Source organism: Spinacia oleracea, chromosome 5 (assembly GCF_020520425.1).
Source record: "Spinacia oleracea cultivar Varoflay chromosome 5, BTI_SOV_V1, whole genome shotgun sequence".
Taxonomy (NCBI): domain Eukaryota; kingdom Viridiplantae; phylum Streptophyta; class Magnoliopsida; order Caryophyllales; family Amaranthaceae; genus Spinacia; species Spinacia oleracea.
Window position 1 is genome coordinate 16,724,213 of NC_079491.1, and position 11,711 is coordinate 16,735,923.

General features: G+C 34.5%; 3 protein-coding genes across 5 annotated transcripts; 1 reads left to right on the top strand and 2 right to left on the bottom strand.

Annotated features, from left to right (window-relative positions):
* The first annotated feature begins 1,734 nt into the window (after positions 1 to 1,734).
* Positions 1,735 to 2,735, top strand: LOC110785994 (auxin-responsive protein SAUR36-like). Its single transcript, XM_021990502.2, has one exon. The coding sequence runs from the start codon at positions 2,053 to 2,055 to the stop codon at positions 2,539 to 2,541; it is 489 nt and encodes a 162-aa protein (XP_021846194.1). The 5' UTR covers positions 1,735 to 2,052; the 3' UTR covers positions 2,542 to 2,735.
* Positions 2,736 to 2,875: 140 nt separating this feature from the next.
* LOC110785995 (omega-hydroxypalmitate O-feruloyl transferase-like) lies at positions 2,876 to 5,814 on the bottom strand. The gene is made up of 3 exons (XM_021990503.2): positions 5,688 to 5,814; positions 3,927 to 4,392; positions 2,876 to 3,850 (listed from the first exon to the last, which is right to left on the bottom strand). The coding sequence occupies exons 2-3, from the start codon at positions 4,368 to 4,370 to the stop codon at positions 2,987 to 2,989; spliced, it is 1,308 nt and encodes a 435-aa protein (XP_021846195.2). The 5' UTR covers positions 4,371 to 4,392; positions 5,688 to 5,814; the 3' UTR covers positions 2,876 to 2,986.
* Positions 5,815 to 8,052: 2,238 nt separating this feature from the next.
* LOC110785996 (omega-hydroxypalmitate O-feruloyl transferase) lies at positions 8,053 to 10,431 on the bottom strand. 3 transcript variants are annotated; one of them, XM_021990504.2, is made up of 3 exons: positions 10,284 to 10,431; positions 9,717 to 10,177; positions 8,053 to 9,267 (listed from the first exon to the last, which is right to left on the bottom strand). In XM_021990504.2, the coding sequence occupies exons 2-3, from the start codon at positions 10,158 to 10,160 to the stop codon at positions 8,407 to 8,409; spliced, it is 1,305 nt and encodes a 434-aa protein (XP_021846196.2). In that variant the 5' UTR covers positions 10,161 to 10,177; positions 10,284 to 10,431; the 3' UTR covers positions 8,053 to 8,406. The 3 variants fall into 3 exon arrangements, with proteins under 3 accessions (XP_021846196.2, XP_021846197.2, XP_056686132.1); XM_021990505.2 differs by having other exon boundaries at positions 9,717 to 10,180; positions 10,284 to 10,396; XM_056830154.1 differs by having other exon boundaries at positions 9,717 to 10,201; positions 10,284 to 10,365.
* Positions 10,432 to 11,711: the final 1,280 nt, after the last annotated feature.

Sequence of the window (11,711 nt, forward strand, 5' to 3'; positions counted from 1 at the left end):
TTCGCACGCTTCTCACGTGAGCCTAAAGTTATTGTATGACTGTTAGAGTAATTATATTACATATGAGTACAACTATATCAACTTAATTAAGAGTTACTAATTACCATAGATCTTCGCAGAAACTATGTCATAGATATTAATAATTATGTTGTTAAAATTTACTATATGACTAGTAGAATAACTATATTACATATAAGTACAACTATATCAACTTAAGAGTTATTAATTACTATAGATTTTTGCAGTAACTATGTTATATATATTAATAATTATATTGTTAAAATTTACTTTATGATTAGTAGAATAATTATTATTCTTGCGTGGACCTGGTCCACGGTAATATTATTGTGGACCCAAAGCAAACAATTTACTTTAGCACACATTTTACATAGATAATGACTTTTATTGTTCACATAGTGACTATAATAAATTAAACACCAATTTTCTTAGATATAGTAACTATTTTTTGAATCAAAGTAGCCCTATGCTTTTAAAAGAAAATCGTGACTTAAAATCACATTATTCAAGCACAACATATACTAAAGATAGCAATTTGATAAATTTTTCATAAGAATTCCAATAAACACATCAACATAAATTAGAATCAAGCTGTTAACATTTTTTAGGCACGATCCACTATAAATTTAGTGTAGATCGAGTCCATTTAAGATTTAGTGTTATATTACATTTACATATAAGTATAAAATATCAACGTAAGAGTTATTACATGGGTCGCACATTTTTTCCGGATCACGTGAGCATTGCTGTTTCATGTCATCTTTAATGCTGTAAAATACCTAAATACCCTGATCCACACTAAGAATATAATAGCGAGGATCTGGTCCATGCAAGTGGGATTAATTACTACTTATTTAGCTTGCCAATTGGTTTGTTTTCCATGTTCGGCAAAATTAGCGGTAGCGAGTAGCGTTTAGCGGTTGAGTAGCGGTGAATAGTAGCGGGTAGCGGTTAGCTGTCAAAGTAACGGGTAACTAATATGAGTGTTCGGTAAAAGTAGCGGTTGATATTATAAAATAAAAATAAAAGCAAGAATATTATTTAAAGCTTTATTATAAATTTGTCAAACGCTACCCGTTACCTTAAACGCTACTAATTTTAACGTTTGATAAAAACTATCCAACCGCTACTTCAACCGCTAACCGCTACCTAAATCGCTACTTTACCAAACACTTACAAATTTTACAAGTAGCGTCTTGACTAGGTCAAAACGCTACCCGCTACCTCAAACGCTACCGCCGAACACGCCCTTAGATTCATATTAGATATGTTGGATCCGACAAGTCGATTCGAATCTGTATTTGAAAAATTTGAACCAGGGAACTAACCGGGATAGGACGTACTCCCATTTGAAAAACGAACTTGGACAAGATCCAATAAAAAGCCCGATCAATTGACATCCATGGGTTTAATTGATGTCAACAACAGATGAATTGCTTTTCCGATACAAAGAATACGAATTATATTTTACGGAGTAATATATCTCAAACCTTTTATTATTATTTAAGGTCATTAAACTATTGGCATTAATGTATACTATAATATGAATTTACTTAAGAAAAAGTCTAACCCCAAACAATGCTATTAGGCCATTGGTTAGGAAATGGGCATACATTATACAATATACATACGTCCAACTACTACAATAATTGAATATGAAAATCCCTTAATCCACCCAATCAACCCTCTAAATACAATATAATAACTTCATTATGGCAGAAAATCAAGTTTATACCTCTACAGGCAGCACCTGTTATATCTATTCTGATCCACTTAACAACTTCCTCAAATCATAACTTGTTTTTTTTCTTTTTGCATTGACCTTGTAAAGGCAGTACTGATAGAACACATGATCAATCAATTTGCATTGATTTATCCTAAGGGTATTTGCATTGATATAACTAGTTCTGATAGAACACAATAAAATGCACCAATTGCAAGATCAATCAATTTGCATTGATTTATCCTACGATAGAGGCTAGCTAGATCAATTGAATAATCCCACAAATTAGAGATCCATCAAGATTCAAGAAAATGGAGAGGTTGAAAAAGTGGAAAAAGAATATGTTAAGAAGATGCAAGTCAACGATGGAGAAAAAACAAGAAACAAATAGAAGTTTTATTATTAACAACCCAATCACGTTGCCTAAATGCAAGTCATTTCCACCATGGTGCAGTCCTAGTACACCGTCGTCTTTGTCGTATAGCAACCACGCGAAGCTGCCTGTGACGCCTCGAGGGTGCTTTTCCGTTTATGTAGGGTCGGAGAGGCAGAGGTTTGTGGTCAAGACTAAGTATGCTAACCATCCTTTGTTCAAGATGTTGTTAGATGATGCTCAACAACAATTTGGGTATTGTAGTGAAGGCCCTATTTTGCTTCCTTGTGGTGTTGATTTGTTTTATAAAGTCTTGGCTGAGATGGATTCTGATACTATTGATATCGTTCATTCTCGTGGTTGCGGTGGGTATGGCTCTTATGGTCTACTTAGCCCGTCTAAGTTGATCAAAATGAACCAGTTTTAACTCCAATGTGAGATTGATTTCGTGTTGATTGGCATTTTCTAAGATGATTTGGGTTAGGATTGCTTCATTTTTCTGCTTTGAGCATTGTGTTATGCTTAATTGCATTTCAGTAGATTACATTTGGATTGAATGTATCTGCAACTCTATGTAGTGTAGTTGACTTGATTGTTGTAAACAGTAATGTGCTAATGTAATATATAATGTAATGCATGATCTTGTGGAAAGATACTCAACAATTTTATGGAGAAAGCTGTGCATTTTCGCCCTTTAGAACCAAGAACTTGAAGACAAGGATCGGCGATCGCACATTCCCATTGATAAAACCAAACTGTAATAGTGGCTAAAGGATATATTGTAGATTGACAACAGAAAATCCGTATTCAGTGTATGTAAATATTAGCTCAATACAAACATACATATAAACCTTGCAATAAATTTCTACTTGTTAAATCTGCATGATTTCTAATTCAAAGGTTTTCATAGCAGAGATCGGCATCTCAAGATGCACATTTATGCTTCTCTTATCTTCTCCACTTGGAAGAAACAACACCACCTCTTTTCCAGGCACGTCCGCAGGTCCACTGTAAATCGTCTTTCCCCATCCAAAATTGGCGGAAAGTAAATCTAGTCTAGACCAAGCTGTGACCACTAGTGTACCGTTTATAGATGGCCTAACTCTTTTCATCTCAAAGTAGTCTATGGAAGATCTCATGTAACTGTCAGTAACTACCTTAACTGCTCCTTGAACTAACTCCACCGCGTGTGACAAAGGGCTATCCAGAAGGTCCCCTGCTTTGCACAGTGCGTTAGTCAGAAACATTCCATTACCAAAGAACCCCTTTGGCAGATTAGGGTTCAATTTAGACCGTACATCAACTGCAAAAAGGAGCTTTGTTTGTTGATCATGATGCATTTTCAGGGATTTACATCGAGCTCTCCACACCAAAGCTGTTAATGCCTCAAAAGTGGTGCACTTGCTCAAAACTCCGCCTTCTAAGGCTTTTTCCTTGAGTCTCACTAGCTTCTCAGTGTTGAAAGGAAAGGCTTTGTACACCATTTCTTCTTCTTCGTAAAGATCATGGGTATTTGATATGTCCTCAATATCAACAAATTCGTTATGGGGGAAATCGATCTGTGGTGGATCACGTGCCTTGAGGTTCGTTCTGTCTAAAGAGGGAGGGGTGCTTAGGGGTAATCCTCGTGCTATTTCACCCCATGAGTTGAGAAATTCTACTCCAGAAATGCCATCAGCCATGCAATGGTTCATGCCTATGCCTACTGCAAAGGCTCCACAATTGAACTTTGTCACCTGAATGTCAAAGTAACAAATGACATGACAAAACTGTTAAATAATAAGGAACTTTGAAGATCAGAAGTAGAAATACCTGAACAGTAAAAACAGGAGTCTCAATGATGTTTTTAGCACCAGGAACTTCATAAACAAGATTCTTTAGGACCATGGGATCAACACTAGCTATGCTCAACAGCTCTGACACTGAGCAATTTGCCTCTGCCTCGACAAAAGGCGGTCCTTCTCCCGTGCAATCAACAATCAATTTACCCTCCGGACTGATGGTTAGTCTCCCTGCAAGAGGGTAGAAATGCACAAGAGCCTTAGAAAGCGATTCTCTGATAACTTTTGCAGCATCTTCATTTCCCTTATCTGGAGACTTGTACAGGTGAATTGTCTTAATTATAGCAGCTAAATTTTGGTCTAAGTTGCACAAGAAGTGATGCCCTTTCTCTGTTTCCTCCACTGGTGGAACTCTTGTAGGCTCATCTTGCTTAATCTTGAGCTCGAATTTTCCATTACAAACAACGCTCTCCATTTATCGAAATGGGTCGACAAACCTGTACAGACAATTACCATACATTTAACTCTGGAATCTGGATCAGTGGATCACGTAGTTTAGATGAAAAAATAGTTGTAGTAGCTTAAGTTTTGCATGAGAAAGTGAGCCGGGTTTAGTATGAATTTTTGGAGAGACTTCCATCGATTTTTACCGATTTAATTCCCCAATATTTATTTTTTGGAGCTTTTTCTTATGCTTTAGGTTTACAATAACTCTTCCTCCTTGAATGAGAGATATGATTTTTCTTCTCCTTCCTTCAATGTTTTTTCTTGTTTTTTTCTAATGTTAATCCAATGTTAAGGATCGCGTAAGTGATTCATTATTGTGAAATTTCGTGCTCGATAGAGAATTGAATAAGATCTTAAAAGTGATCAGAGTTTTGTACACAATCAAATGAATTAGTTGGAAACCACCTTCATTACTACAACAAATCGTTAAATCATCTCCGGAAAAGTTGTATATTCCAGCGATATGTGCGAGAAATGTTCCACGATGCAAAATCTACTCAAGGAATCAAGGATTACAGTTTTAGTGAAGGAACCCGTTATTTGGTTCGATTTGTTATGTATTTGCTAGAATCAATTTTTTTTTTTTAAAAGAGATGCGAATCATATGATTTTTCATTTATGAATTGATTTTATTATATAAAAAAATGTTAATTCTAAAGAGCTTATATAAACTACAAAGAACCATTCTCCAAAAAAAAAAAAAAAGTTCAACAGAGAAAGTAAAATACGACAAATGAGTAGTAAAATCTAGGATTTTATAATTTCTCAAGAAATCAGATCTTAAATCAAAGAAAAATTATACTTGCACACCAAATTTATTGTGAACCAATGAACAAAATAATAATTATTAGTTAGGTTTTTGATAAACTGTTAGCTTGAAATTTTTAGAAATCCTACCTTATTAATCTTAAGAATTATCTGCACAATGCACATAATTTGTTATGTACGAACAAATGAACAAAATAATAATACAAGACAATATGAACTAAACAATTGAATTCAATTGAGCAATAATTTATAAGATAAAACAATAAAAATCGTACAAGTCTTATAAATTATGTGAAACCTCGTGTGTTTATATGAACAATCTAAAACAAAAGTTTATTTTCTGAAATAAAGTATAATTTGTTTTTTTGAATAAAAAAATGCAATTAAGCACACAAAGAATTTGATGAACATACACGTGTAAACTTTGAACACCCGTTTTACTCTATGAACATGTATAGAAGAGAACATAAATTCATGAAAATTAAGCTAATTAACAAGGATCAAGCAACTTAGATACCTTATAAGTGGATGGCGTGATCGAAGAGAAGGATTATTGAAGGTTGTTATGTTGAGAAATATATATATATGTAGATGCAAGATTGTATTCGTTGGTTTTGCAGCTTACATTAAAGTATTAAACTCTGTCTTAACAAACTCTATTCCATTTTAATTTCTATTTACTATTTACATCAAACTTAAAATTAGACACAAGCTAAGGATAATTATAATATTTATTTAATTAATTTTATATATCAAATTTAATTCATTAGTTTTACTTATGTGACACACGTAATTTATTTATTTTTAATTCTAAACAAATTGAAAATCTCTTTTTTCATTGGCAATATATTAGTAAAAACAAGTTACTCCTATGCATCGATTGTTGAGCTGACAGATTCAACTGTGGATGTACTAAGGATCTATTCTAACATACTCATACCTGTTTACAGGATCTTGATGCTAGCTGGTACTGAATCAAGGAATGTTTGTAGGCTATATATTACTCACAATTCTGCTGGGGTGTTGTTATCGGTTGCTCAAACTCAGTAATCAAGCTGTTGTGCTCAACTTTATGACACAATCAGGACAACATGTAAAACTGATCGTCTTGGAAGATGCTTGATCACAATGCTTATTTTATTGTACGGACAGATTCACCAAGGTTTTAGCCTGTATTCCCTTTTTCTGGTTGCCTAGTGGTCAAATTATATGATATATGTTGATCTCCAATCACCTATTCTCATTATATGATATATGATTATGATTATGATTTCAAAATCTTCTGCATATTTCTTTCACAATCAGTTGTCTTTTATGATATATGTTGATCTCCAATCACCTATTCTCATTCAAGCAATCGTATTGATTAAAGCTTGTTGCAATATATATAGTTACTTATAAGCTAAGTTTTTGTGTAGCCTCAACCAGATTTGTTTTAAAAAAAATAAAAAATAGAATAAAGAGGGTGACTTTAAACTATTTTAGAGGGCGAAAAATAATCAAAGAGGGCGAGTTTTTGAACAAACAGGGCAAACAGAATTGCCCTATTTAAACTATTTTAGAGGGTGAAAAATAATCAAAGAGTGCGAGATTTAAGTTGCCTTCCTTGTTTTCAAACAAAGAAGGCGAAAATTATTTGCCATCTTTGGTTTTAATCAAAAAGGGCGAAATTCAGTCAAAAAATTAGTGTTGCCTTGCAAAGCTAATAGGACGAATCTAACAGGGCGAGTTAAAGGCGATTTTTATGTTGCCCTTAAAAGGGCGATAATTTGATCAAAGAGGTGGACTTTTTTCGCCCTCTTTGATCCTGTTTGTTGTAGTGTAAAGAACTTAGAAAACCTTCTTCAATTGTGAATAGTGTCAACGTCTATTACATTATACTAAAACAAATACCAAGAATGACATGTGTCATTTCAGGTGCAATTTTTACCCTCCAAAACAATTTTATTATTTTTAACTATTTTCCCACCATTTTTTTCATATATATATAAGTTTATGTTCCGCTTATAGTATGTTTAGGTTCACGTGAAAAGGCCATGGGAAAATATCAAAATAAATTTCGATTTTCGAAATGAGCATAGGGAAAATCAACTATTGAATAACGCTTATTAAGTTATTAGGACAGGAAACAGCAAAGTAAAAACATTTCCATGATGCATGGGGTGTAGCCCGGCCTAGTCCTTTGTCGTCACCTTTGTTGTCGTATGGCAAGGTGAGGCAGCCTGTACACCCGGGGGCCGGGGAGTGCTTCTCAGTCTATGTAAGCTCAGAGAGGCAGATGTGAGGTTTTTGCTCAAGACTAACTAATTATTTCGTATGTAATTAATTTGTTGTAATGCTGCACATCTTTATGATGATATGAAACAACGTGGGACTCTTACTTCTTTTATCAATGTGAGACTTACACACGTGATATTTCATTTTTTTTTTTTGGTTCTACTACGAGGAGTTCCCACCGCCTTCGGTGAGTAGACTAATCTCCCGCGGGAGTTTGCATGGGTACCTCGATGGGCAGCATCCCTCCCAGTTGAGATTTTTTCCATTCCCAAGGCTCGAACCCGAGACCTTGGTTAAGGAGCAAGAGGCCCTTAACCACTCATGCCAACCTCAATTGGTACACGTGATATTTCATGAATCAGATCTTAACATTTTCTATCACGTGTGAGTTTCCTTTTTCAATATGGGTCACATGTGATGTTTCATGGGTCAGAGTGTCCTTAATTTTGCTATGGAATCGGATTTTCTGTTTCTGTGGCAGATTACGAGTACGTTCTTCTTTGCTTCTATAAGTTTGTCCAAAGTACAAACTCCAAATCACCTTAATAGAGTAATACTCTCTGTAAACAAAGAGTAGATCTTATAGAACAATCAGCAGCAAATACTTCCAATCTGACAACTCCTTCACAATTATGATTTAATTTATTTTTCCACATTTACACTGCGTAATTATACATTTTAGCGAATTTATTGTCTTCTCTAAGAAACAAACACTCAACATTAAGGCAGAAACAGACATATGACTAAGGATATATTGTAGCTTGAAAACTCTCCTACCTTTATTTAGTCCATGAAAACAGAATATCAATCTTCAGTATAGGGTAAGTGATCGGTATTGAGCTTCAGCTTTTCATCCATTCGTCTCGCTATATATTATAGACATACTATGCACCATAATACAAACATATTTATCTTGCAGTAGTAAGGAGAAACACCAGACAAATAAAATTTTGTCCTGGTTAAATCTTCATTATTTCTTCTTCAAAGATGTTCATAGCAGAAACCGGCATCCCAAGATGCACATTTAAGCTTCTCCGATCTTCTCCACTAGGAAGAAACAACACCACTTCTTTTTCAGGCACGCCAACAGGTCCAGTGTAAATGGTCTCTCCCCATCCAAAGTTGGGGGAATGAAAAGCAAGTCTAGACCAAGCTGTTACCAGTAGTGTACCGTTCATAGATGGCCTAGCCCTTTTCATCTCAAAGTAGTCTATGGCAGACCTCATGTAACTGTCAGTAACTAACTTAACTGCTCCTTGAACTAACTCCACCACGTGTGAGAAAGGGCTCTCCATGAGGTCCCCTGCTTTGCACAACGCGTTAGTCAGAACAATCCCATTACCAAAGAAACCCTTAGGCAGCTCAGGGTTAAATCTAGACCGTCCATCAACTGCAAACAGGAGCTTTGTTTGCTGATCAGGATGCATTTTCAGGGATTTACATCGAGCTCTCCAGACTAAGGCTGTTAATGCCTCAAAAGTAGTGCACTTGCTCAAAACTCCACCTTCTAAAGCTTTTTCCTTGAGTCTCACTAGCTTCTCAGTGTTGAAAGGAAAGGCTTTGTACATCATTTCTTCTTCGTAAAGCTCATGTGTGTTTGATATATCTTCAATATCAAGAAATTCGTTATGGGGGAATTCGATCTGTGGTGGATCACGTGCCTTGAGGATCGTTCTGTCTAAAGATGGAGGGATGCTTAAGGGTAATCCTCGCGCTATTTCACCCCATGAGTTAATGAACTCTACTGCAGAAATTCCATCAGCCATACAATGGTTCATGGCTATGCCTACTGCAAAGGCTCCACAGCTGAACTTTGTCACCTGATTATTTGAAACAACAGATGACAGAAGAAAATATTATCATCTGTTTATTTTCACAATTACAAAAGTAACTTTTTGGGTCTACTAGCTTCATACTAACATACCAATGGATATTTTGATGATGATCGCAAAATTACCTTTGATAAAAGAACACATTAGAGAATAACAGACTTATTTGGAAATGTTAACCAAGTTTAGCAGAGCAATAATTTCGAATAACTTCCAACAGATTCAAATATGGAAACTGTGAAGACAACACCTCTTTTAACAGTTTGAACATGTTATAACACACTGCTAAGTATAAAATTTGATTCTAATTTAGGAAGGTTAAAGACTAAACATCTCATCCTTGAGCTAAATCCTACCCATTTTTGGTAAGTCTCATCATATCATTAAACAAATAAATAATATTAATAGTAAGGATTCTTGAAGATCAGAAATAGAAATACCTGAACAGTAAAGATAGGAGTCTCAATGATATTTTTAGCACCAGGAACTTCATAAACAAGGTTCTTTAGCACCATAGGATCACCACTAGCTATGCCCACCAGCTTTAACACTGAACAATTCGCCTCTGCCTCGACAAAAAGCGGCCCTTCTCCAGTGCAATCAACAATCAACTTACCCTCCGAACTGATTGTCAGCCTCCCTGCAAGAGGGTAGAAATGAACAAGAGCCTTAGACAGCGATTCTCTGACAACTTTTGCAGCATCTTTATTTCCCTTCTCTGGTGACTTGTACAGGTAAATTGTCCTCATTATAACAGCTATGTTTTGGTCTAAGTTACACATGAAGTAATGTCCTTTCTCTGTTTCCTCCAATGGTGGAACTCTTGTTGGCTCATCTTTCTTAATCTCCAGCTCGAATTTTCCATCACAAACAGCACTCCCCATTTTTTCAAAAACCTGTCCTGCTAGAACATATCACAAAATTACTACATAGGTTAAAAGTTCAATCACATAAACATAAATGTAAAAGTACTCCCAATTCGACAATGCAGGGAATGGGAAGTGTACCTTGATTTGATGAAGTGATAATAATGAGACTAAGATAAGGTGTTAGATGAAATAATAGTTGTTATAGCTTGAGTTTTGCATGAGAAAGTGGTGTTTAATATGACTTATAGGTGAAATAAGTTGGGCATATAAATATATAAGTTGATGATGGTAGTAGTTCAACTTGGGACACGCGCATTGCTGTAATTGGATTCAACTTACACGAAACCTCTTAATTACAAGTGCTTAAGGTCAAAGAAATTCTCTTCTTCTTCACATTTGTTTTATCAAATTATTTCTTTTCTTGGCGTTTTAGGTAGTTCAAAGACATATCAAGAATGATTTATAATTAAAAATGTAATAAATCAAGATTTTTTTAAGGAAATTCTTTATAAAAAGTTGTCAAGTTCTTATGAGATACGACTTTCATGTCTTTGATAATTAAGATTTAGGCTATATTCGACAATACTAATTTAAAGAGAGGTAAAATTGATAACTTAGTTGAAATGGAAAAGGTGGTAAATCTGATAAGATGATAAAACTGACGAGAATGGTTTAATAGTTTAACGTGACTTATGACAACGCGTGCATAAACGCTAGTGGGTCTTATGACGAGGGAAATATTTATACAAATTCTTATTTATATGGGGTGTACGATAGATATTACACTGAAGTTAAAGTTAACATAAAATGCTTAAAAGTTACCTATATATATTTAAAAGTTTTTCATTTTTATTGATAAAATTTTCAATTTAATAAAAAATATATCTTCAAATTTACTTATAATGTATAAAATTAATCATTTAACCCTTTAAAATGTTTATCTATCAACTTTTTTTTAATAATATAAAAGTTAGATAAAACTGGGTAAAAGTTAAAGAAAACTGGATAAAAGTTGTATTAGTGTGCAATAAATTTATTGTACAACTTGTGCGCAAAACATTTTGAAATACTTAAGGTACTTTTAAGGGGAGTCCAAGTAAAATTTCAAAATTTTTATTTAAGGAAATCATGCTCATAATCATTTAAAGCCTTTTTACAGGTTACCTACTTAAGGCCCGAATTAAGGGAAACTCCGTTGCCGTGATTATCTTACAATGTAAAATGACGTTTTCCCGAATAAACCTAAATTTTGGTGTTATGTGTTGAGTTAAGAAAGGTAATACGTACGGTGAAGAAGTTTTTGAATTGGAACTTCTGATTGAGAGAAGAAGAGAAGAGATTTTATTGATTGAGAATCAGAATGATTCTTGTTACAGATTACAAGCAGAAGCACATCAGCTTATATACTAGTGTGTTAGTTTACTAGGCAAACAAACACAACTGAAAGAGTTAGTTATAACTAATTATTACATCATGTAACAACTTGTGCCATGTCACCAATCTGTGTACTATAGTGCCATGTCATTAATATGTGCATCATGATCTTCAGATGTCAGTAGTTGAGAC